Below are 26,526 nucleotides of genomic sequence, written 5' to 3' on the forward strand. Positions count from 1 at the left end.
CCCCCCCGCAGACGGTCTCAGCAGAGACAGGATGCGAGAGAACACTTTGAAAAACCCGTGTTCCCTTTCTTGGCGGGGTGGGTGAAGGTTGGGCGAAGAGCCCGCGGCCATGCAGTGGTGGCCGCCATCTGTCCCCAGCTGCCTGAAAAGTCTGCTTAAGGGGATTTGATCCTGGTCAGCTTTGTAGGGGTGGGACTTCCAGCAAGGATTGCTTTTGTTAGAACAGGAAGAGAGCTCGGTGGCACTGCCTGGCTTGGTAGGGTGGGTCCTCCCCGGGCCCTCCCGGCGGCCAGCGGCACCCATGTTCTGGCTGCCGAGCCCATGCTCCTAGATAGAATCTGGCATCCAAGGGCCGGGGTGCACGATCTCCTTGGGGGAAGAGCCTCCTGCCTCTCTGGAGGGCTCCCGGCGCATCTCCTGCCTGGCTGCAGAGCGGCTGGAGTTCCGTGGGGACAGGCGGTTTCATGGCTCTCAGTGCGCTGGAGGGCTCCTGGCGCTGGCGGAGGCTGTTGCCCGGAGCTCCTACCCACGAGGGCTGCCTGTTCTTCCCCGCCTCCTAGAGGCAGATGTCAGGCCTCTGTCCCGGGGGCCCTCGCCTGGGCCCTTCTCCGGGTGATGCTGGGCGTGACTTCCACTGTGGTCCTGGAGCCCACCTGGGCTGTCTTCCACCTGTCTGGCGACAATGCTCTTCCGGGTTGTGCTCTTTGTGTGACGGAGGGGGTCATCTCAGCTGCATGGCTTTAGTCGTTGGCTCTCGAAGCCTCGTGGACAAGAAGTAACGATCCCTCTTCCTCGCCCTCTCTTCTCCTGGAAACAGAACATGAAAGGCGCCCAGAGCGGCATCGACGCGAGGACACACTGAGGCCGACCCGGCGGCTCCATCCCAGTTCCAATCCTGCAGCTTACGTAGTGCTTTTGCCGTCTGCCCGCGGCCGGGATCCCAAGGACTTGTGGAGTGGGGTGGGTGGTATGGAAGAGAGGCCTGGTCGGAGAGAACTGTGCCCCCGACCCTGGCGGGGCAGCCGAGACCCCACGAGGCCTCTCCCGCGTGCGTGCGTGGGCTCTACGCCGCGGCTGCCCACGTCCCACGCCATCCCCGGTCCCGCGGACCCTCCACGTGGCCGGGAGAGGACGATGAGCCACGGAGGAGGGACTGGGAGAAGACCCCAAGGAGGGGGCGTCGGCCTTCATGCTGTCTTGTTTTGTTTCGTTTCTGTGATCCTGACCTGGTATGTTCCCAGCGTGGGGAGAAGACGCTTGGCTCCAGAATCCTAAAATTAAAAGGGGGGCCTAGATCCCAGTTGCTGAAGAGGAAAGGGACGGGGAGAACGTTCTCAAGGCTCTTCTGTGCATCGCGGCCCGGACGCTCGCTGCCTCGTGAAGGGAGAACTCAGGCCTGCGCTGGGCTGGGCCGGAGGCCGAGAGAGAAGGCTCGGAGCCAGACCCGGGTGTCCAGGCCGAGAGAGAAGGCTCGGAGCCAGACCCGGGTGTCCGATGGGCCGTCACCCTGCTGCGCGCCACACCTTCCCTCCTGGGTCCGCATTCTGCTTCTGGAGACGCTCAAGGACAGTCTGGCCGCATCAGCAACAGGAGCTATGGCGCCGGAAGAGCCTCAGGGCCTCGCCTGCCCAGGCCGCGCTGCCGTCTCTGCTCTCCTGCCTGGACCCGAGGCACGGGCGAGACGGCTCTCCGGGACCTGCTTGCTTTGGCACTTTTTTAGCTGGCAGGAGGCGGACAGGAAAGTTCCACCTTTTCTTCCGGAACTTCCATGTTTGGGGTTCGTGCCCTTGGGTGCCGGAGCTCGGAAAGCACGTGGGGAACGGCGTGTGCATGAGATGGGGAGCTCAGAGGGACCCCAGTCAACCAGCCGGGCAGCAGGTTGTTCGGATCCGTGCCCGACTGACCCGGAGGCAGAGCAGAGATGAACAGAGTTCTGGCCTCCTCCCATCAGGATGTTCGCTGTCACCCTGCGCTTCCCGGGTGGGTCTGGTGGCCCAGCCGGGTCACCCCCCCCAACACCTGCAGCTGCTTCCTCCAAGAGACTCTCTGGGCTCCTGGCAGGCCTGAGCTCCATCCTGCCTGTCTTCGTGGAGCGTCTGTTTTACACCCGGCCCGGGGCTGGGCTGCTTGGGTTTCCGAAGAAGGGTATGTCCTCGCTTGCCTTCATGGCTCCTGTGGCCTTTTGGGGGGTGGTTCAGAGCAGGCTGTGGGACCTGTGGTTTTGAATACCTGTAGCTTCTGTCTCCTGGTTTCTCCTTGCTCTCTCCGTGGACTGGGGATGACAAGGCGTCCAGAGGCCCCAGAAGAAACGATTTGGAGACTCTGTGGTAGAATTTGTCCAAATGACCCTTTGAAGAATCTCCAAAAGCTGGTGCCAAAGGTCACTTCCCTGGCCCACCCTCTGCTTTCAAGCTTGACAGTCTCTCCCCTTTGAGCTGACGAGAGAGGTACTGGGGGTCGGGTCGGGTGGGGGTGGGGGGGCTCCCACATCCAGAGCGGGGGTCAGACAACGCATGTTTCTCTGCTTGGGGTTCAGTGGGGCACTGGGACGTGCTGCTGATACCGTACAACCAAGTTCACAGATTTCACACCGAAACATTCAGATCTTCCCCATTCTTCCCCAGTCGGGCACTTTGCCCGAGATGATGTCTGACATCTGTGTTCGTGTGTGACCGAAGATGGGTTATTGTCCCTTTCTTGCCACCTTGAGTCTCAGTAGATGGCGAGTGTGTGCGCACAAGCATGTGCTGGTAGGTGGGTCGTTTTTTTAGACAGAAGGGTCTGCGGCGCACAGCTTTCTAGAGTCCCTCTTTCTGGCCACCCTGTCACACTGGCCACCAGAGCCGACTCTGAGTTTTGACCCTTCCCACCGATCCCCTGGGGCTGTGTGCGGGTGCCCTCCCCAGCCTCCACTGCTGAGGTCCGTACCTACGGAAGCGAGCATCCCGAACATTCGTTTGTGCAGGCCCGATGGGGCCAGAGGATGTCAGCAGAGACGAGGAGCGAGACCCCAGAGAGAGCGCAGTGCTTCCCGATGGAAAGCCGCTCTCTGACTCGAGGCGCCGGACGGAGGGCGTGTTTGAGCTGTGGTCATGGGGGGGGCTCCGGCTGCTCTGACTATCGCCTCTCACCCCCTACCCTCCAAAAAATATCTGGGACCAATTTTGTTAACTCGGCATCGTTGTTTTGGGGTGGGCTCACACCCGTCCTTATTCTGTCCTGAGACCACGGGCGAAGCTCGTCCTCCATGGGGAGAAGAGAAACAACCGCACCAATGATGTTTTCGTTTGTAATACTTGAAATTTATTTTTTTATTATTTTGATAGCAGATGTGCTATTTATTTATTTAATATGTATAAGGGAGCCTGAACAGAGAAAGCTGTATAGATCGGGTTTTGTTGTGCATGGGTTGGTTTGGGGGCCTTTTACGTGTGACTCATGACTCCTCTGTGTTCTGTCCACTGTCGGAATTAATGACCTGGGGTGAGGCTGTGCCAGCTTTCAAACGGGGGACGCTTTTCAGAAATTTGTATATTTTGCAGTTGCCAGAACAATAAAATACCTGGTTGAAATTCGCTGATGAGGTGCCTCTGATCCTTTTCTTGGGGGGAGGCGGCGGGGGAGGGCGGAGAAAAGTCTTCAGTCAACCCTGTGGTCCGTACACCGAGTGGCCTCCACCGGGCTCTTGTCATCATCCTTTATTTTTTTATTTATTTTTAAAATTTATTTATTTTTTAATTTATTTACTTGAGAGAGCGAGCGAGCGAGAGAGCACGAGAGGGGAGAGGGTCAGAGGGAGAAGCAGCCTCCCCACTGAGCAGGGAGCCCGAGGTGGGACTCGATCCCAGGACTCCAGGATCACGACCTGAGCCGAAGGCGGTCACTTGACCAACGGAGCCCCCAGGCGCCCAACGTCCCCGTCCTTTAGAGTGGACGTGTGGGCACCCCCTGCCGACGCTGGTCCACGGCGATAGGGATGTGCCTCCAGCGCACACGACGGCCTGCGATCGTACCCCCGGCCCCACAGCCCCTTCCGCAGACGCGCGCTCACCCACTCAGGCCTGGCCGCTCCGGACGGTCCCGGGCAGAATTCCAGGAAGCCAGTGGGTGTTCGCGTCTGGGCTCCGTTCATGTCCCTGATCCCCCCACCAACTCTCTTGTTGCCCCTTTCCAGTTTCTATGGGGGGGAAGCGCTCTCGAGCTGCTCGGGCCACTGGGGCGTGCCTGAGGCCGGCTGTTGGACGTCCGCGCCGCCCTCTCCACGGACGAGGACCCTCCTCTTCGGGCAGGGCTGGGGGCCGCGTGCGGCCGAAGGCAGCCCCGAGCGTGTCCTTCGGGCAGCGTCTGGGTGACCCACGGTGCCTTCACTGGGTGAGATGTGCCTTCCATGGCCCCCACGGGTGCGCTCCAGAAGTAGGCCTGGCTCCCACTTTCCTGGCCCTGGTGTGAGGAGACGAGGAGTCAGCAGCCCGGCACCTCCGTGTTGAAGTGACGTCCGAGGTGATCTGTCCCCGGCACAGTGGGGCAGAGCGTCGGGGTAACGGGCCTCGCCTGGCACCCGGAGCGCCAACGCCCACCGTGGCCGGGCCTGACCCACACGTGATACTGACAAAAGGTCAGTGTCATGACCTTTGGGCACGTCCGTGGTATGTCTGTGTGCGCCCTTGGGCCAGGGCTATAATGACTGAATACATATGGACGAAGTGGTGAACGGGTGGGTGGGGGCGGGGTGCGGAGAAAGAGGCGGAAAGCTGCAGGAGGGTGAACACCAGAGGAACGGATCCATTCCCGAGGTCCGAAATACGAGCCAGACGCGCTGTGGCTCTTTGTACCGGGAAGACCACACTAGGAATTCCCCGGTAGCAGATGAAGCCATTAGGCCAAGTACTCACCGCCACAGTGGTAAAGATTTAGTTGACCGTCTTTGGGGGTCCTCCTCGGGGTGCCCTACGGGGTGAGCTTGTTGCCCGTTTTACGGATGCAGAATTTTAGACTCCATGACGGTAACTTTGTCTTTGCCTTGACAAGCAGATTTTGGTGATTCAAATCCGGGTAGCTGGGACTCTAAAGTGTGTGGCTTTAACTGTGAGTGAATGTGGTCTCCCCACAGTAATGTGAGTTAGGGGAGCAGGTGAGGGGTCCGCTCAGCGTTACGCCCGTGGGGCTGGGAAGCGTGGGCTGTCCCTTCCGTCACGCTCCCTGTGGTGCTCAGCTGGTGATCAGGTGGTCTGGGTCTTTAGAGAGGTCGGCAGCAGCCCAGCAGGAGTACATGGGAGTCCTGGCCCGGGTTTCGGAAATCCCCAGGTAATATCCAAAACCTATCTGGGCAGGAGTTCTAAGAATTTTGCCGGCACTTCCAAGAAGCAGCAGGTGGCACTGTGCCGTTGAGGGTGGGAGGCCAGGGGGTTGGGGAGCAGGGAAGTGGGACCTTAGGAGGGGTTTAGATCTGAGTAAACAGAGCTGTGGGACTCTCTCTTGCTGGGGCTGAGTGGTCCAGACCTGCTACCGGGAGCCACCAGCCGGTCCGACACTCCAGTCACACTTTGCTAATGACTCATTGAACGTTTTTCTCACCAGCATTGTTGGGAATATTTTAATTTGGGATTATTTACTAAGCAGAACTGGGAAACATAGCCCACTGTTTGAAAAGAGGCAGTTAATTAGACTGTAGCATTGCACCCTCCAAACACCAAAGTGTTAACAAATATCAGACTGTTGAAAAGGAGAAGAAAATATTGGGTGGATGAAAATCAAACTTAAAAGCAGTAGAAGAAACCACAAAGGAAGTAATGAGTTTCCACAACATAAATACTTTACCTTCAAAGTCCTTAACAACCATTGTGAGTAAAACGAAAGCAACAGGCTGAGAAACTTTGCCACCAATCTGACCCCCACCCCTGCAGTTACCCTAGCAGACGGATTGGAAACACGTCCAGAGCGATAAGAAAAACACAGACTCTTCCAGATTCCCGGAGGCTTTTACTTCTGCACCACAAACCACTGCTGTCTTTTTTATTTTTCTTAAAGATTTTATTTATTTATTTGACAGACAGAGAGAAATCACAAGTAGGCAGACAGGCAGGCAGAGAGAGAGGGAGAGGGAAGCAGGCTCCCTGCTGAGCTGAGAGCCCGACGCGGGACTCGATCCCAGGACCCTGAGATCATGACCCGAGCCGAAGGCAGTGGTTTAACCCACGGAGCCACCCAGGCGCCCCTTGCTGCCCTCTTTTAAGCTAAAGCTGGAGCAACTGAAGACTGGCGGGGGTGGGTTGTGAAGCTTGTCTTACTGACTTCCTCTCGAGCTCTCCTTTTCCCACACAGCGTGAGTGGGTTTAGATCAAGATTTTCTTGGCAGGTGAGCAGGTCTTCACAAGGCACCGATGGTTCAGGTAATCTTTATAAAGGCACTGGTTTCAACCTGTAGGTTCTGACGTACTCCTAAGACCATATACTAAAAGAGAACCCCCGTCAAGACCACAGAAGGACACCAAAGTGTAGGACTTCTGCTACTTAGGACTAAAGAGGGTTGCTTGCACACTCCCGGAGAGAAGTCTTTGGCGATATTCAATGGCTCGCATGCCGATCGCGGGAGCCTCATGTCTGTCGTGTGCAGGGATCATTAGCCCCATAAGATTCAGCGCACAGGGGGAAGTGCAGATTGGGGTGGGCTGGGTGGGGGGGACTGTAAGAAAGAAACTAATGGTGGTGGGGGGGTGGGCTCAGTGGAGAGGCGTCCCCATATACAACATGCTTCATGACGTTGCATTACCAGTGGCTCCTCGATGCTGCGGGGGGGGGGGGGGGGGGGGGGGGTACGGGTAAGCTGTCCCTTTTCAGTTCTTTGAGGCCTTAACTAAGCTGCAGGCATCGGAGCGACTCTACCTCCCGCCCGTTGGATAAACTGAACCAAGGATACCTCACCTGGATAATCTGGTGACTACCTTTGGTGAGTAACGAGGCAGAGGGGACACTTAGAGCCTGGGTGCGACTCAGTTCATTTCCAAGTCCTGGCTGCGTGGGGCGAGGGGAGGCAGGTCCGCCGGTGGGATGAACTGACCAGGCAACCCCAGGCTTTGGAGACAGATGGTCTTGTGTCCGGCTCTGTCCCACGGCGGTCCAGATGTGTGGCCTTGGACAGGTGATTTAACTTGTTTCCCATTCATAAAGTGGAGAAGTTCATGCCGCATTTTTTATTATAAGATTCACCGTAGATTTTTTAAACTTTAAATGCGAAGTAGAACAAACCATATGCGCACCCAGCACAAGACAAAATTCAATTTTTGGATGTGTTAAGTGTAGACAAAATTTCTCCTTAGAAGTGAAGAAATGCCATAATTAATTCTCAGGCTTTTTGTGAGGATCGAATCGTATAAATGAAGAGGGACCTTGACAGGTCCCAGCACAGAGTAAACTCTAGAGTGGTAGCTTTCAATCCTATACTTCTGATGCAAAGTAGTTATTGTTATTCCCACTTTACGGATGTGGAACTGAGGCCAGGAGAACTCTATGGTCCCGCTTGGTTTTGCCCAGGCACAACCCGGGGTAGGCCTGGGTCCATCAGAATGCCAGGTCACGCAGCCTAAGAACCACACAGCTGACCAGGCCCTGCCAGATGAATCACCAACCACAGGTCTGGGACTGAGTCTCATGTTAATCAGCAAGCAGGCTTTTGTGTCCTGGGGCTGTGGAAAGGTCTGTCTGCATCCAAATGAAGGGCCGATTTTCTTCAAAGGGCTGTGATTCAGGGATGCTTGCAGAGCCTTGAAAACGGGAGGTTCGGGAGGTTCGGGGTCCCAGGTTCTGCCTTTTCCCGATCTACCTCTTCCAAACAAGGCTTAGAGACGAGCATCTTTGGGGATACCCAGTTCCTGGGTGTCCATGAGGACTTTCCCAGGGGTACACCTGCCGAGATAGTTTTAGGGGAAGAGAGTTCCAGATCCTCAACTTCTATCCTCGGTCTTTGGAAAACAGCCTGAAAAGTTTGCTGACCTTCGCAATTTGCAGCGCGTTTCTCTGCTTCGAGAACAGAGGGCAAAGGCTTTATCCATCCCCAAAGCAATTCCTACAGTGCATTGCCCCAGGGTAGAAACACCTCCAGGGCACCCAACAGAGGGAAGCCTCCTTTAATGATTAACCCCTGGCACTGTGAACCCCCAGGGATTTCTTTTCTGTCCTGGCTCTCTATTGAAGGTGGAGCTCAGCTACAACTGGAATGTTCTGAATTGAGAACAAGCGAAGTACTATAAGTTAGAGCGGCCAATCCCCAACTTTCTGATCTCAGACTCCTTCACGCTCTTAAACAGAGCCCTTGTTTATATGGGTCACTTCTCCCCATATATAATATATTTGAAAGGAAAACCATGAAATTTTTAAAAAGTACATGTATTTAATAATTTATTTTAAAATAAACTCATTACAGGTGATAAATAACGTATTATGCAAATCAGCTGATTTTCAAAATAGAAAATATGTGGTGAGAAAAATGGCATTTATAGTTTTCGTAAATCTCCTTGACGGCAAATCCTCGTGTCTGGTTTGGTGCTGCATCTGTTGAGACCTTTATTGCTTGTGTTGAAGGATATAATGACGCTCTAGCCTCATACAGATATATAGATAGGAATGGCAGAGTATATCAATACCCTTTTCAGAAAAGCATGAGTATTCTTCTTTGATCCTATACCCAAAGTGGACACATGGTAGTTTTTTAAAGTTTTCTTGGGGCATTAGATCGGATATGGACCAGTGGAACTTTTCATACCTTGTACCTTGCTCTTTGAATTGATTTTTCATCCACTCACGATTATGTAACATTCAATATAGGTCATTTGGGAAATATTGGTTCACTGAGTTATGGAGATCTAAATGTTGACACGTTTCAAAATGTATTATTAAAAAATCACATTGATTAATAGCCCTCTGATCCCGTCAGAAAATCCGTAAAGCATTGAAAAACCATCAGTCTTGAAATGATAGATGTGTTTTCTACAGTTCTAATTTTTATTTGAAAACTTGAAATTTCTAACAAATACTGTCCGTCATTTTCCATAGTGAGAGCTCACTGCATTTTCAGAGATTCTCAGTATGGTTTTTATAATTTAAAGTACTTTTTAATTTCTTAAGGAATCTCCACACTGTTTTCCAGAGTGGCTGCACCAACTCGCATTCCCACCAACAGTGGAAGAGGGTTCCCCTTTCTCCACATCCTCTCCAACACATGTTGTTTCCTGTCTTGCTAGTTTTGGCCATTCTAACTGGTGTAAGGTGGTATCTCACTGTGGTTTTGATTTGAATCTCCCTGACGGCTAGTGGTGATGAACATTTTTCATGTGCCTGTTAGCCGTTTACATGTCTTCATTGGAGAAGTGTCTGTTCATGTCTCCTGCCTTATTCTCTCTTTCTAATTCACTTTGCATCTCTTCACACGGAGTGGGGGAGAAGCTGTGACATACATTGTTATTCGTCATTTTATAACTTCAGGGCTTGGGAGTTAAAGTGCTGGCTCTTTCTCTCTCTGCTCATCAGGGGACAGTGTGACCTCAGCTCAGCTGTTTGGGCCTCTCTGGGCCTCAGAGACCACACACATAGTGTGACGTGACACCAGATCCCTTACTGGGACTAACAAAGCACCAGACACAGGAAGACGAAGCACATTTAATGACCACCAAACTCTGTTCTCCAAGGTATCAGGCCCACTAGAGGCCCCCGGAGGACGGGTTTGGTCAAAGGGGAAGGGAATTTCTAGAGACACTATGGTCTCCTTAGAGCAACCTGCTTGCTACTCAGTTTCAGAAAGATATACCTCCCAGGAAAAGCTGCCCTCAACGGGCAGTCTGGGTCACTTGGACCCAAAATACACCCTAGCCCCAGTCAAGAATCTGGGCTTTCTTACACCAGGACGACAAGTAGATTATAGGTGGACAAGTAATTCTTAGTCTTTTAAATCCACAGCTCACAAGGGATTAGGAATGAGAAGCTGCAAAGGGCAGTTAAGGACAAAGGCAGGCTACACTGCTGTCTGGGGCCCCGGCTCCCCAGGGTGGCACTAATCGGAAGCGCCAGGAGCAGGGTTAAATCGGGTTCATTCGTCTGTTCATTCATTCATTCATTCATTAACTCTGTCAGAATTCATGGAGTTCCTGTTACGGTCCAACACTGTGCTACATGCTAGGAGGAACTTTTATAGGAGATGCAGGAGAAAAAAATTAGTTCTTATCAGAGAGGAGGGTAAACACGTTGTAATATGAGCTTTTCTCATCTTAGAAGCTTAGATTCGCTGAGGGCTCTCGGGGCTCTCGGGGCTCTCGGTCAACTCCATCACTTAACAGATGTAGAAACGGAGGTCCACAGGGCGGTAGTCGTCTCCGGCATAGTAGCAGCTGGGACCAAACCAGCTTCCCGCCCCCCCAATCTAGCTCTTTTTTTCAGTGAGAGTCACCTCCCCAGAAAGAGAGAGAAAACAGTGCCACGCAAGGGGGCAGAGCTCCATGGGGCTTTCAGGGAAGAGCTCTCAGCTGCCGCTGCTGAGAAGACAGTTTCATTCCCCTCCTGAAGGCTGACTCCTCTGGTTCTTCTCGAAGATTCTCCTCGAGATCCCGCAGCCTCCTGCTTTCCGCCGTCAACCCTGCCATTCTCCTTGGGTGCTTCGTGGGGCTGGCTGTCCACCCTGCCAGACCCAAGCTCCCGAGTCTCCAGCTGAAAGGGTGGATTTGCCACAGGACTTGCACCACGGAACTTGGCCAGTATTTCCCAAAGAAAGGACTGAAGGGGTTTACGCTCGGATTAAAACCACAGAACAAAACCCTTTAATCTCGGAGCAGACAATCACTTAAAAGAACAGCAATGAGCCTTTCTCAGGGGCTCTAGAAGGCTGGAGAAAAATACGTCTGTTCTGCAAAGCTGGATGTCCAAAAGACCTCGTGGATGGCAGCTCAGTGGCTGGTGAGGTTACCTTGCTATGAATCTGAAATTTGAGAAGTCCCAAACAAGGTAAAGAGAGAGGTCTGAGGCTGTTATATGGATAAACCGGAGGCAGTCTGCTTGTGTTCATTCGCTGGAAGTTGAAACAAGAAGTCTGCTAGGCTGGCAGCGGGTCTCACTCCCCATATAAGGCCATGGAGGGACCAGTGTTTCTGAAGGACAGAAACATCCAATTCAGTCTCGGAGGGAGAAACCATGGTCCGCTCCATAAAAAAGAGGCAACGTTTCTTTGACTTTGGGGGCCAAACCTTGCTCTAAAATGGAAGGCTTTCCATCTCAGACAGCCTGATTTAATTGCTGAACAAAGCTCTCTTCTTTGTGGGGAAGAAGGAATAGGACTCCAACAATTAGCCCTCTCAAAATGTAGGTCTATAAAAACAACGGGGAGGAAATAGGCAATGACATCCATCCGCCCACTGCTCTGGGCTAGTCCAGGCGAAGGCAGAACAAAGGGAAACACATTGAGTCGGTTCAAGAGTTCAGCTCTCCATTCGGAGAAAAAGCCATCTCTCTTCCTGGCCAGTCCAGTGCTCTGTCCCCATTCTGCTGCTGTGATGTTTTCTCTTCGAAACCTTTCCTAATTGAACCTTTCTAGGGGTATCTCATATCTCATATCTTCTATCTCTTCCATGGTCGATCTGGGTGCCCAGATAAGTTCTGGGAATCACTAGAAGCAAGAGCTTGATTTTCTTACCAGAAAATATAGGGAAAAAATGGTCCCAAAGAACAAACAGAAGTCCTCTTTGAATGTCTGCTATGAGCTAGTTGTATAATCTTAGAACATTGCTCTCAATCTTCTCCACAGCTCTATGAACTAGTTCTATGTTCTTTTCTCCATTTTATATTGTTAAAAACAAGACAGAAGACTCCAAATGGAGTCACTTGTGCTAAGCCCATGTCACCAAACCAAGACTTAACTTAGTAACAGTTGGGGCTCTCCCAGAAATGGGTTCTTAACTTAGTCAGTCATCTGCCTGATGGACCCCTGCCGTCTTCTGAGGACAGTGACCTAGCAGTAAACAGCATGCTTTTTTGCCTAGTTTAACCTTCTTGTTCCCACTCCCTTCTGCTTGTAAAAGTCATTTTTCACAGCAACTTGGAGTTCCCGTCTGTCTTCTAGATCAGACGCTGTTCTATTTGAGTGGAGTTTTGTTTAAACTCTCCCCCAAATTATAGTAGACCTTAGCTTATCTTTTAAAAACCTACGTGAAGAAGGTTTGGCTCAAAGGTTGAATCATTTGAGAGGTTGAATAATTTGCCCTAGATGGTGCAGACTGTCATAGGTAAAGGAGGAATCAAACCAGGTAACCACGGTTACCAGGTGGCCATAAAGCTAATGTCCTTGTTGTTTTGCTGGCTCCGACTTGGTTAGAGAAATGTCAGGGAGTTTGCAGAAAGAGGAGAAGGCCTGTGGGAACAATCTTGTGAGATGAGAGAATGGACCTTTTCTTTCATTTCTGTTCATGTGATTTCCCTGGAAATGTAGCCACTTCCGTTTTCCTGGGCCAGGGGTGTAAGGTATGATTTTTTTTTGGCTTGGAAATGCCATTTTCTTTCTTTTATTTGAGGTGTTATATTTGTAATTTTTTTTTTTTTAAATGGATTTCTGTTCCTGGTGTCGAATTCCGAGAGCGTGACTCCTGGGAGTGTGTTTAATCAGTCTCCTCAAGAACATTTATTGAATCCCTACTACATGTAAAGCTCTATATTTATTTATTTATTTATTTACCACTTTAACCGTTTTTTAAAATTTGAGTATCATTCACCCATTGTTATATTAGTTTCAGGTGTACAGTATAAAGATTCGACAATTCTGCACGTTCCTCGGTGCTCCTCAAGTGCTCGCCCTTAATCCCCTTCATCTGTTTGACCCATCCCCCCACCCACCTCCCTTATGGCAGCCACCAGTTTGTCCTCCGTATTGAAGAGTCTTTTTCGTTTGTCTCTTCATCTTTCTTTACGCGTTTTTTTGCTTTTTTTTTTTTTGCGAAGGAAATCATACGGTGTTTGTCTTTCTCTGAGTGACTTACTTCACGTAGCAGTATATACTCTCTAGCTCCATCCATGTTGTTGCAAAGGCAAGAGTTCATTCTTTTTTATGGCGGAGTCATGTTCTGTTGGGCCTATATACCGTGTGTTTTTCATCCCTTCAGCTGGACACTTGGGCTGTTTCCACATCTTGGCTGTTGTAAAAAACGCTGCCATAAACACAGAAGTGCGTATCTTTTTGATCTAGTGTTTTCATTTTCCTTGGGTAAATAGCCAGTAGCAGAATTACAGGATCATAGGATAATTCTATTTTTAATTTTTTGAGGAACCACAGTGGCTGCACCAATGTGCCTTCCCACCAACAGTGCATGAAGGTTTCTTTTCTTCCACATCCTTGCCAACACTTCTTATTTCAGATTTTTAAATTTCATTCTGATTCGGTTTTGGAAGGTTATATGTTTGTAGGAATTTATCTATTTCTTCTAGGTTGTCTAATTCATTGGCATGTGATTTAATCTATATGTATACTAATTTTTATATAATATAGAATTATAATCCTTTGTATTGCTGTGGTGTTGGTAGTAATTTCTCCTTCGTTTCTGATTTTATTTATTTGAGTCCTCTTTTTTTAATGAGTCTGGCTGACAGAATTCTATTGCTTTTTTCAAAGAATGAGTGCCTGGTTTCATTGATCTCTTCTATTGTTTGTTTGTTTTAAATCTCTATTTCATTTATCTCTGCTCTAATTTTTATTATTGCCTTTTTCTGCTAGCTTTAGGTAAGGCACTATGTTGAATGGGAGAGATACAAAGATGATCTGTACATCACCTGAGCCCTCAGTAGCGCGAAGGAGATAAAATAGTCTCACACATTAAAGTCTGACCTAAACCACAGGGGATCATATGAGCATGTTGACTAAGCCTGTGCTGCTTAATTTTGGCGGTACACCAGCATCACCATGTGAACTTTACCAAGGGCTGAGGTCTGGGCCTTACCCGCAGAGGTTTGGTTGTAATTAGTCTGGATGCCCCCTTTCCCCTGCATCCCCATGGTGGTTCTTTCAAGTTTCCTAGGTGATGCTAACACGCAGCCAAGGTTGAGAACCATTGAGCTAAACCAAACTATCTTTTCCAACTCTCAGATTGCACACATCTAAACTGATGTGAAGAAACCTTGGTTGAAACCACCAAATTAAGTATCTGATCTCAGTGACTCTTCACAGGGATTTTTCATCGCTTTCCATCAGTCCACGGCCGACCCATCCAACCACCCACCCGTCCCCATCTTCTCCCTCTGCGTTCACAGGGAGGAGGCATTTGCCCCCTCTACAGACTAGTTGGTAGACTACTTTGAATCCCAAGCTCCCAACAGCTTTTTCACAAATATGTGTTTGTGAGTTTATCCAGTTTTCTTTTCCTTTTTCCTCTCTTCCAGGTGCTGGGGCGAGTGATCTTGATGGTGCATTGCCCTAGGTAGTGGAGTTCTCTTAGGTACTGGGAGGCCCTCCCTGTAAAGGGAGGCATGCAAATTGCCGTATGGGAAGGTTCATCTGGGGGCAAAGGCAGGATGAGTTAAATTTAGGAGAGCCAGGATATGGGCAGGATGGAGGATGTTGTAAGAATGGGACGGAAGTTGATGAATGAGAGAGGTATCATGAGAGAAGAAGCTTCCAGTTGTAGGGGTAGATTCAAATCCATATGTAACTCCAATGCCTGAACTCTTTAGTCTCTATCCTTTGCGTAATTGGCCACAGGAAGCTGCTGTCCCCGCTGAGTGGCTAATATAGAAATAATGCTGTTTGGCCTCAGCTCTTATTCTGGGGTATTTGTGAACATACTTTTGGCTCTTGGGAGTCCTACATTGGACTTTGTTTTATCTGAGAAAGAATGAGTATGAAAGAATGAAAGTATTTATCTGAGAAAGAATGAGATAGTTCAGAAAACTTATGTCAAATGCATGGTATAATTGGTAACAGATACCCAGGATATGCTCTATAAAAGTCTCCTTGGTGACTTTTTTGGTGTTGTTTGTGATTAACAGTAGTGTCTGCTTTCTGATTGGTAATTGGATAAGTAAGCATGTAAAACTTTGATTTTAAAAAGTTTGTCCTTCCAATTCAGTGATTCAGTTCCTAGGAATCTGTCTAGATTTATGTCTAGACATAAATGCAGTCAAAGATTTATTTATAAGTTATTTGTAATATGGAAAATTTAGAAATGATTGAAATGCCTTACATTAAGAAATGATATAGACTATACATATACGTAAAATCATGTGCATATGACGATAACAATACCTGAAGCAACTAAGTGGCCATCAGTACGGAGTTGATTGCAGGACTATGATATGGTCACAAAATGGAAAGCAGCAACAATTAAAAATAATGAGATAAACATACATGTTCAGATTCGAAAAGATCTCTAATACATATTATTGTATTGTATGGTGTCATTTATGTCCTATGTATGCTATTAATATATATTATAATTCTAATACTTAGAAAAAACCTTATACATCTAGAAGGATATGCATCAAACTGTTAATTCAGGTAAGTTAGTTTTGGAGATAAAGTGGGTGGAGATGATAAAGCAGGACCTTTGTGTTTTACTCTAGAAACTTCTATATTGGGATCTCTTACTATCTTTTCCAACTCTCATCACATATACAATTAAAAATAGTAAAGTCTTGGGGTGCCTAGGTGGCTCAGTCTGCTTTCAGCTCAACTGATGATCTTGGAGTCCTGGGACTGAGTCCCGAATCGGGCTCCCTGCTCAGTGGGGCGTCTGCTTCTCTCTCTGCCCCTCCCCCTGCTCGTGCTCTCTCTGTTGCCTGCTCTCTCAAATAAATAAAACAAATTCTTAAAAATCTTAAATTTTCTGCCTATGTATCTCCTCTTAGAGCTTGGCTGCTTATTGCAAGATAAAAAACAAGTTACCTTCTAGAAATCTAAAGTGTTTTCATAAAATTAAACGAATTGGGTAATTGGCTTGAGGTGAGGGGGCTCCCTGGTGAGGTTGCACACAGGTGTGTTGGCGTGCGTATCCCTGGGGGGCAGGATGTGGTCCCCTGATGCAGACAGATTTGCTCCAGGTGAGGGAGACAGGATGTCGTCACCAAATAGCCAGCGGTGGGGTGTGTTTGGTGACGTGAGTTGTTAGCTCAGAAAGGGCACTCCCGGGCTTCATTCCTGCCTTCTTCTACCTGGGTCGCTGGTGTAGAGAAGAGAAAGCAAAGCTGGGGCTGGAGCCTGGTGGTGGGGGTACGGAAGGGCAGGGAGAGCCGCTGGTTGCTCCACCAAGACCAGGGACGGAGCAAAATCTCAGGGCAGATTTTCGTGAAAAGTAGCAAGTCTCACTTGGGACCAAAAATAGTTGGTCTCGTAAGGCGTGTACTTTCCTCTTTACCCGCTTCTGATGATAAACTTGAGTTGATCATCCACAGTGTGCTCCCTCCCATTCAGGAGTAGCAGAATGGAATTCCTGCGGGGACCCTGGCTCATGGCCCCAGCCCCTGGCTGGTGGGCCGTGCGTAGACAGCGGGAGAGGGCGCACTCGCGCCAGCAGCCTGGGGACCACACTGGTCTTACGCGGTGTCTGCCCCTCTCTGGTTCTCTGATGACACCTGGCTGAGAGAACCCACGTTCACCTGGGACAGAGATCAGCCTCAGAGACAGGGTTTCCTGGTTCTGTGGCCAGTTGGCACTTTCTCAGATCAGAAGTAGTTGTGTAAAAAGCAAGTGTGTTTTTTGTGCAGACCAATCGGAAATGGTTGTTTTCTCTTAACCTGGCATTTTTGCCATTAGTTTTCTTGAGTCCCATTAACAGCGTCATGGGGAAGGATTTCCATCTATTTGCATTTCTGACCCCCATTAAATGAAATAAAATTTAATCAACCTCTTTTTAAAAATAAATCAATGAATTTCAATGCAAAAATGCAGGATCTATGTTTTTCTGGGTGAGATTCTTTCAACAGGTGTCTCTCCTTACAACAGTGCAAACTTGAGAGAAATAAAGACTAATATTTTGGAGTTGCTTTGGTTAGTGTGCAGAGCTCTGCCAGGTCGGGCAAACAGTGGGAAGGCTTTGCTGGAGGCCAGAGCTAGCTGGATGTGTGGATTTCATGGGCGTGAAGACCCCTGTTTTGAACGACATCTCTCTGGCTGGCAGTGCCCGAGGTTCTTGTCCAGAAGGACAGCTTGGGCCGGCGTGATGCTGAAGCCGTGGAAAAGGACGTACTGGTGCTTCCCCTTCAGGACTTTCAGCTTAGCTAAGTGTGAAAAAAAGTGACACTAGCATTTAATAATAATAATAATGATGATGATGATGATAATACAAGTAATAGTAATCATAATAAAAAGAAAGTGTTGGCAGGTGGTCAGAGGGGCCTTGCCAGTCAGCTACGTTCTTGCTTGTGTTCCTGGTGTTTCTAATAACATTAACAATGTACTGTAGTCAACAGAGCCGCAGACCAGGAGCTAGGAGAGAAAGTAGGCAGCAACCTCCGACTTGCCGCTTAATGGTCTGCTTTGGGTAAACCACTCAAACTCTGAAAACTTGTATTCCCCACCCCATGCCTGCACAGTCCGATGGCGGGGGTTCCCTTCCACCACTGAGAGTTTAGGGTCTGTGCTCTCCACACTTACTTTGCCTTTTGCTCTGAGCATCGGGCCCGAGAGGATTTTCTGAAGATTTCATTCTCCCCTTCTTGGATGGTTTGGCCCAGCATCCTGCCAACCAGAGGAAGGAATTGCCTGGGACTAATTGACGATATATTTTCCCCCCCAGGACAGGAAGAGGTGGGTCAGTAGGAGACTGTTTTAAGTTGGTCATCCCTGATGGAAAAAAAAAAAAAAAATAAGATCATGTCTTTGCTAGGATGTGAGTGCTAACACTCAGGGGAGATGGCTGTGTTCTGTACCCAGCTGGTGCCAGGTTTGGGTGTTGGGAGTACGTGGGTAGTGTTCTCTCCTTTTCCACGAGGAGGCTAAGCTGGGAGGCCGCTGAGAGGTGCGATCCGCACACCTCTTCTTTCGCTCGCAGGCTGTGTTGGAAGCGGACTGACTTCTTTAGTCCGTCTGGAGGCCGCCCCAGGGAGCCGCGCCCACGCTCAGGCCCGTTTAAGGTGATGGAGACTTGGCATCCTGAAACTTCGTCTGCAGCTGTTCGGTGAGTGGAAACCCCTAGGCAGAGATGAAGGGACTTTCAGACACTGTCAGATCCAATTCACCCACGAGGAGAGAAAAGGGAAGAGATGACCTCACCGATGCCTTGGGTTCTGGGCCAAGAGAGAAAGACGTGGAGGAAGTCCCTGCTCTGGGGATTCCCTGGAGAGTAAGATAGTTTAGCTCATTTTTAAAGGTTTCCTCAACAAGAGTTCCAAACAGATTTCCATACGTCCTAGCCGTTTGGTTCAAAAAGGAATATTCAACCCACTTGGAGTGCTTTCCTTTCAGGAAGTCCCACAAGATCTCCCCGTCGCATCAATCGAGGAAGCCTCTCCGCACTCCAGACCGCGTCGTTTGTATCTGGGACCGTCCAAGGAGCTGGAAAAAGGTTAGACACTGAGACGCGAGACCCCGTACTTTCTCAGACAAAGGACTCTTTCTGAGTCATTGATCTGAAAATACATCTACACCGGCCTGCAGCGAGGGTGTACGATAATAACCATTGATTACTTAGGAATCTGAGAGTAGGGCGTTTCGGGAAGCAGCGTGGGCTGAGCTCTTTGATCCTAACTTAACTCCAGGAAAAATAAACACGCGCGCTGAGTCATGCATCTTTGGGGTTGCTAATAAAGGTAGTGGGTTGCTTGCAGGGGTGTTTACCTTCTTATTTTTAAACGATGACGGTAGGAGGCAGGACAGCTGACTTGTCCACCAAAGCAACTGGTCCGAGTAGGCAGGTGGGCGGCCGCGGAAGATGCCATCGGAGGAGCTGTGCGCCGATGCGGGTGGGTGCAGCGTGGTCTGGGGTAGGGAAATTCAGAAATAACATGAAAGTCCGTCAACAGGAGATTAATTTGGTAGATGATGGCTTGTTGTGTGCGTGCATTATTGTGTGTCATGAGTCCTCTTCCCGGAATATACCCTGCATTGGGTTGGTTCGGATTTATTACGGAACTTAGGATAAGGGAGGTGGGAGCGGAAAAGAGAAAGAAATCAAATCAGGCTAATTCCAGCACTGATCCCTGTGGGGGAGCTCCACAGGGAGGACTGGAGGGAAGGATCTGGGCTTTCAGAATCTTACAGCCCCTCCTAGTTCTGGGCGTTAATGGCTCCAGAAGGTCAAGGGCAGGTCCCAGAAAGGAGCTGGGGATGCTTTATAGTTAAAGAGAAGCGCACACAAGCCAGGGGCCGGACACACACTGAAACGGTGACGGGTTTGGAGGGTCTCGTTAGTGTCTGCTTTCCTCTTAAACGATCGAAGGGAATGAAGTGTGGAGTCCTTCCATTGGAAGTTATTTAGAGTAAACACTGTGAAAAAGTGAGAAGTAATGTATCGTAGGCACCAACCAGATGCGTATCCCGTGATTCAGTTCACTTCTGGAGGGAGTGTCCAGTTACGAAAGGGAAGGGGCTCAGTCCCACTGGATCCCCCCCGCAGTCCCAGGATGTCAGCTGTCCATCTGGCTGACTGGCTGCATCCTGCGGCTCCCAGGACCCCTTCCTCAAGTTCAAGAATTTGCTAGAGGGGCACCTGGGTGGCTCAGTGGGTTAAAGCCTCTGCCTTCGGCTCAGGAGGCAGGACAGCTGACTTGTCCACCAAAGCAACCGGTCCGAGTAGGCAGGTGGGCGGCCGCGGAAGATGCCAGCTCAGGAGCAGGAGAATGGAGGAAATGTGTAGGACAAGGGACGGATGAAGGGACACAGAGTCCCCAGTTCCCTCTCTGGGGGCATCACCCTCCCGGCACCTCCACGGGCTCACGGACCCGGAAGCTCATCTGATCTCACGCGAGAGTTTTTAACAGAGCTCCATCTCCTCTCCCCTTCCCCAAGGTTGGTGGGTGGAGCTGAAAGTTCTAGTCCTCTAATCACTGGGGACCAGCCCCATCCCGAAGCTATCCAGGGTCGCTACCTGTGTCACCTCATTTGCATAAACTCAAGTGTGATCAAAATGGGCACCTTATGCAAAATGAGGCACTCCAATTGCTCAGGAAATTCTACGGGTTTAAAGTTCTGTTCTAGGAACTGGGGACAAAGACCAACTAGATTGTTTATTATACTATACATGTATATTTTGACATCATTTTTTTAAAATAAAAAAACATGCGTCTGTGTACATGTAAAGAAAAAAGTCTGGAAGGAAATAGATCCAACATGAGGGACTGGGAAGGGCGGGTAGAGAGGTAGGAAGAGATGTTCAGATTTATGCACAAAAATGTTATGCTTTATAATTGGAAAAAAATGAAGCAATGTACAAGACCTTGTGACAATAGCATGTGCCTCTGAAGCCCGTGGGCGTCTGCAGTTCTGAGAACCAGACAGTCTTAGTGAAAGGCACATAGTGATTGCTTGGTGCATGTCGTGATGTTTCCCTGCAATGAACAAAACTTTGAAGTCTGCAATTACATATGATACTGGACTGGAAATTGTGGCTTTGGTGGTCTCCATTCCGGATGCCTGCTTGTCATTTGAGGCTGTCTTAGCAAAACATGTTTTTAGCCTGGTGCCTCCTCTTCATGCTTGCGTCCCTGTCCGTTGGATGTGCATTAGTTTAGCCTTTCCTCCCCATGGGGGGTCTGTCTGGGTGGAAAAACCACTCTAATACTCTGCCTTCAGCCTGAATTGGTAGCCCTGCCAGACACTTAATTTGTAGGTAAAATCAGCTCTCTTCCCCCTAATGGTAGGTATTAGAGATCCAGGTTGATATAACCCCTTCCTCTGGCCAGTAAACAACCAAGAAGAACCATGAGAAGGTCTGCGAAAGTGGTCACCCGCATCCCTGTAATCACAAAGCCCGAAATAAAAGCTTGCGTATGGTCTTGTGCTAAGCTCTGGGCAAAGAGGACTGCGTGGAGAAAGTCTCTTCACTCTGGAGCGGCAAGGTTTGCATCAGACCAACTCTCCCCACCCATCATCCAGTCTCTCCATGCATCCACCCCCCACCCCCACCGATCGCCTCACTGATGCACTCATCCGCACACCCACGACTTTCCCACACACCTGTGCGTCCACTCAGCCTCCTGCTCATCTGCCCATCTACCCTTCCTTCCATCCATCAACCCGTCCATCCGTCCATCCATCATTCCATCTGCCTGTCCGTATTTCTAATAATCATTGGGAGACTCTCGTGAGCCAGGCAACATGGTAGGAATGATTTCCTAGTCTTTGGCATTTATCCGTTGCAAACATACTTAAAACTCACCTCCCCCTTTTACCCACAGCCTTTATCATCTATTGGAAACCGTTTCTGGTCCTCTGACAGCTTCTCATGAGGGTTTGTTTTCTCCTAGCTCTGGGTTCGAGTTACTTCTGTGTCTCAGTCGTACTGCGCTGGGTCACAAGCATGTCCTGAATGCTCATCACCTGTCAGATACTTTGCAAAGCTCTCTGTACGCCCACCTAATCTCATGTAATCCTTAAGTGATCCTCAGAAGCGTGGGCCACAACATTTCTATCCTCTTTATTGTGAAATACAACACATACACAACGGTGCCCTCCCAAATACAGTAGGACTCTATGGTTTATTGAAAAGCAAAGTTGTATATACACCGAGGTGAAAAAGAGAACATTGCCAGCACCTGTGTGCCCCTCCTTCCGTGCCACCCACTCCGTATCTTCTAGAAGTCACCATCCTGATAACGACCTCTACTTAAAAAAAAAAAAAAAGTAGTTTTACCATGTAAGCATGTGTCCCTAAACACTATGGTTTGGTCCTGCTGGTTTTGTTAAACATAAATCATATTGTATGTTTTCTTTAGTGATTTTGTTTTTCCCCCTTCACATTAAATTGTTAGGATTCATACAGATGTTGCATACAACATTAAATTTTTAAGATTCATACATACCTTCATTCATACATCTTTGTACATTTGGTTGCATACATAGAATATATTATTTTTGTTGTTTTCTATATAATTTGAGAGTAGGTTGCATACATATATGAGTTCTCTTTCTCGTGTGTATTTTATTATATGAATATAGCATCATTTATTTTTCCATCTACTGTTTTGGGACATGTGTGGTTTTCCGGTTTTTGGCAATTACTAAAAATACTTCTGTGAATGTTCTCGCACATGACTTCCAGTAAAAAGAGCCTGCATTTCAGTTTGATTTGCAAATAGGAGTGAAATTGCTTGGCGATGGGCATGCGTTGAATTTTGGTAGGTGATGCTCTCAGCTTTCCTAACTGTTGTACTAACTGACCGTTGCACCCACGGTGTGCTGGTATGTTTGTGACGCTGTGGCCTTTCTTTCTAATTCCAGTTTTTCTGATTGTTGGTGGTGATAGCTCCTCTTGATTTTAATTTGCATTCCTTTCGTGACAAATTAGGTTGAATGCCTTTTTACGCATTTTTTGGACATTGGTCTCTCTCCTTTTGTGAAGTACATTTTGCAGTCTTGGCCCTTTTTATCAGCTTTATTGAGGTCCAATCAATCGCCTTTTAATCCTTTCAGTGCTGTCTTTTGATATTTTCAAAGTGATTTAACTCCCCTAGCTTTTCCTTTAAGGTTAGCGCTCTTTGTGTCCTGCGCAGGACATCTCTCCTTACCCCGAGGTCATGAGAATCTTCTTCCTGTTATTGAATCCGTCGTGGCAGAGTTAAGGAACAGAAAAGACACCGTGTACAACAGAGATAATTTGATAAGGAGAAATGGCTCCACGGATCTCACAGCCTGAAGACAAAAAGGGAAGCTTATAGCAACATGGAGATAACCGCTTCCAAAAACAGGTCATGCCTCTAGGACCGGGGAGCAAAGAGAAGAGTGGGTGTTAGTGGAACCTCGAAGTCAGATGGCTCAGGTGCCGTCCAGCTGCTTCTCCGAGCTCCTGCGCGGGAGCAGTGGATGGGCTGAGCTGGAGGCTGGAGCCAGCCGCGGTGGCGGCGATGGCTGCAGCTGGAGGGAGCCCTGCGGAACAGCACGCGGAGCTGGAAGGAGGCGGCCTCTGCTCGGTATCTCCCGTCTCCCCGGCTTCCTCATGCAGCTCCTAATGCAGAATCTAGCAGGAAGCCAGCCGGCAAAGGAGAGATGTAGAGTCCCAGCCCCTGAGTCACCAAGCACAGGAGAGGGGGTCTGGAGCTGAGAGACCAGAGCTTGGTAGCTGGGACAGTAATCTTCTAGAAGTTTTATCATTTGCCTTTCACACTGACCTTCAGTCCTCCTGGAATTGATTTTCGTGACCCGTAGGAGTCTTGCCTCATGACCTCCACTTCTAATTGACTTAGCATCACTTAATTAGAAGATTGTCTTTTCCAAATTGCTCTCCAGGGCCATGTTCTTATAAATCCAGAGGGTCCATTTCTAGATTCTCTATTATATTCCATTGATTTATTTATCTAAATGTGTACAATATCACTTTAATCAATGTGGCTTTAAAATAAGGTTTGTTTTTGGATAGAGTAAATCATCTCACTTGGTTCTTATTTAAGATTGTCTTCGCTAGTCTTGGCCCATCAGATTTCCATCTGATTCTAGAATAAGCTTTTCAGTTGTCATAAATATGTTGCTGGGGTGTTTATTTAGACTGCATTGACTCTATAGAGAACTTGGGGAAAGTTGACGTCTTTACAGTACTGGGTTTTTTTCAATCCATGAATAGGGTTTATTCTTTCTCTTATTTCGGTTTTTAATGTTTTCTTTTTTTTTTTTTTTTAAGATTTTATTTATTTATTTGACAGAAATCACAAGCAGGCAGAGAGGCAGGCAGAGGGAGAGAGAGCAGGAAGCAGGCTCTCCGCTGAGCATTGAGCCTGATGCGGGGCTTGATCCCAGAACTCTGGGATCATGACCTGAGCTGAAGGCAGAGGCTTCAACCCGCTGAGCCACCCAGGCGCCCCGGTTTTTAATGTTTTCTTATAACGATACTGGTGCTTTTCTGGTGCGTGTCTCTCTCAGGATACTCCATCTGAGGGCACATGATACCTGCGTCTCATTCTTAATGGTTTTGGTCCCCCGCCCAAAGTAGCGTTCGGTTTTTCCACTGCACACGTATTTTCTTTCCCCTTGAAGTTAGCAGGCAGTCTAGGGGGGAAACACTAAAACCGTGAAAATATCCTGCTCCTTGTTAAACCGTCTCTCTTAATTTTAGCATCTGCTGATGATTCTTGCCCAAACCAATCTTTGCTGTAATGATTGCAAAAAGGTGATTTTCCAGTTCTACCACTTCTACATTTATCATTCAGCATTGGACTGTCAGGAAGAGCCCTGCTTTCCCCCCTCATGTATTTCTTCATTTACTTCTCTGCTTTTTATTTTATGGACTCCCAGATTCCTGTTCTAGTCACTGAGTCACAGTCCATCACTGTCTCCCTTCCGTCCTCCGCTCTGGTCCCCGCCCGCCCTGTCTTTCCTTCCTTCCCTTCTCTCTCTCTTTCTCTCTTTCTTTCCTGATGCTCAGATTGTCCCAAAATTGGGGTAGTTGAGCTGGTTCCTCTGTCTTCAACATGTTTCCCTCTCTTTTTTTGAGTAATTTCCTACTTTCTGACCCAAGAGTCCATGCTCCTCTGTGCCTTAGCCGTCTCCGCGGTGGAACAAGCCATGTTTCCACTAAACCCTTGTTCCTGGATCTGGACGGAGGATGATTCCTTGCTTTTTCAATAGCCGGGCCTATGATAAATGTGTGGGCATGGGTGTAAATAAAACCATACGCTGATTATGACATATCCGCATGTGTAGAACCGTAAGAAACAAAAGTTTACATTGATGTCTCCAATTCCAGCTGGACCCATGGGTCACCTTGCCATCATGCAGGACTGTCTACATAATTCGGGGAGCCCAGTGCAAGATGAAATGTGGGGTCCTTTGTTCAAAACTCCTCCAGAATTTCAGCACCAAAGAGCCCTGAACCGAGCAAGGGGCTCTTTTTGCAAGGTCGGTGTGAGTGCGTGTGTCTCACACATGCGAAGTAGGCTCTGTCTTCCTCATTCCATGTTTGTGTTTCCCTTTTTCCAGAGTGAGAATGCCCGCGGGCAATAGCAACACACTTTCTCCATCATTTGGAAACCACATGCAAAATGAAGATGCCCAACGCTTTGGTCAAAAGGACAAAAAAGTCACGAAGGACACGGCGTATAAAGCACGCTCCCTTCTTTTGCCATCTCCTGATCTGCGATGGTGTTTTTTATCTGCTATTTAATCTCGTTTAAGTAAAGAAAAAATTAAATTTGAACGGTAGCATGAATTCTACTCTTCCTCTTTATATCACCATGGCAATTTTAAGTGCAAATATAAGAGCCTTGGACTTCGGAGTGGAACCCCCCAAAATCACACGGTGAATATTTCCTGGTTCGGATGTGCATATGTACTTTTTCGTAGGAAGAAGTTGGGATGGTCGTACAAAGCTAACCCCAGGGTTTCTGTTTCACTTCTAGATATGCTCACCTTCTAACAACACTTGCTACCTTTGGGTTACTGATGCATGACGAAGGGCTGAGAAGAAAAGGCACTCTGGGGTGTCTATCGCTCCCCCTCCCTTCGTGGCATAATTTTCAGCATATGTGGTCAGTGAATGGAGAGAAGGAAGATGATGCTTGGTCCTTAGCCTTTCCTAGGACAGACACACTGCCTTCTGTGTGCGGTCAAAACAAGTTCAGGGTCAAACTCAGTGGTCTTCTGGGGCTCTCTTCTCACCTACCCGGTTGTGGGCGTTACACACTTTCTTTGCACTCGCTTTGAGCCTCCCTGAATTCCCATGCGTGATGGCACTGGTTCAAAGACGAAATTGTGAAGAATTTCAAGGGGGTGACAACAGAGCTTTAAACCAAGTGCAACGTCCTTCTGAGCACAGAGCTCAGTGTGACGGCACCGCGTACAGGATTCTTCTTTTTCAAGAATTTCCCTAAGACTCCTCTCCCCACTCTTGACTCCCAAGGTCTTGAACCCCCGCAGAGTTCCCAAGACAGCTTTGTTGTGCTTAAGTGCACATTTCTCTGCATAACTTGAAGTTCTTCCTGATTCTGGTAATGCCAAAGGCGTGTGTGGTTTATTTTCACTCCTTGGTGATCTTGGGCCGTCTGGGGGAGGTGGTGTGGAGAGTTTTAAACTCAAGTGGCTGCTGTTATCCTACAGATTAGGGTGCGTGTGTGTGTGTGTGTGTGTGTGTGTTTGATGCTATTGTTAGAAATTATCTTTTCTTTTTCCACAACTGAAGACTGTTTAATCAAAAACATTTTTTTTTTTTTGGACTGGATAACACATTCACAAAGATCAAACATAAAGAGATTAAAGGTATATTAAAGATTTCATTTTCTAATTATGTATGATTCTAATTATGTATGTAATGTAGAAATAATTGCTTTTTCAGAAATTATCCTTGTTAAATTCACATACTACCTCTTAATAATTCATCTGTAATTTTTTTTTTACTTTTTACATAAACCAATTATGTAGTTAGAGAATGA

At 48.3% G+C, this 26,526-nt stretch overlaps 1 protein-coding gene and 1 long non-coding RNA gene across 9 annotated transcripts in view; both read left to right on the plus strand.

The window, feature by feature from the left end:
- Positions 1-3,575, plus strand: part of PFKFB3 (6-phosphofructo-2-kinase/fructose-2,6-biphosphatase 3) — a 74,016-nt gene extending 70,441 nt beyond the window's left edge. For all 7 annotated transcript variants that reach the window (XM_059404041.1, XM_059404040.1, XM_059404038.1 and 4 more), the window contains one exon: positions 818-3,575. Coding sequence is in view for 3 of the 7 variants with exons in the window: in XM_059404039.1 (XP_059260022.1) it covers positions 818-862 (45 nt within the window). In the remaining 4 variants the exon portion in view is untranslated. The remainder of the gene's footprint in view (positions 1-817) is intronic.
- Positions 3,576-5,893: 2,318 nt separating this feature from the next.
- LOC132020035 (uncharacterized) lies at positions 5,894-25,317 on the plus strand. 2 transcript variants are annotated; one of them, XR_009404895.1, is made up of 5 exons: positions 5,894-6,389; positions 6,865-6,946; positions 18,006-18,131; positions 18,419-18,518; positions 25,079-25,317. It is a non-coding gene; the product is annotated as an uncharacterized LOC132020035 (long non-coding RNA). The 2 variants fall into 2 exon arrangements; XR_009404894.1 differs by lacking the exon at positions 5,894-6,389 and having other exon boundaries at positions 6,807-6,946.
- The last annotated feature ends 1,209 nt before the right edge of the window (positions 25,318-26,526 follow it).

The sequence above is a fragment of the Mustela nigripes genome, chromosome 6 (genome assembly GCF_022355385.1).
Source record: "Mustela nigripes isolate SB6536 chromosome 6, MUSNIG.SB6536, whole genome shotgun sequence".
In the NCBI taxonomy this organism is placed as follows: Eukaryota; Metazoa; Chordata; class Mammalia; order Carnivora; family Mustelidae; genus Mustela; species Mustela nigripes.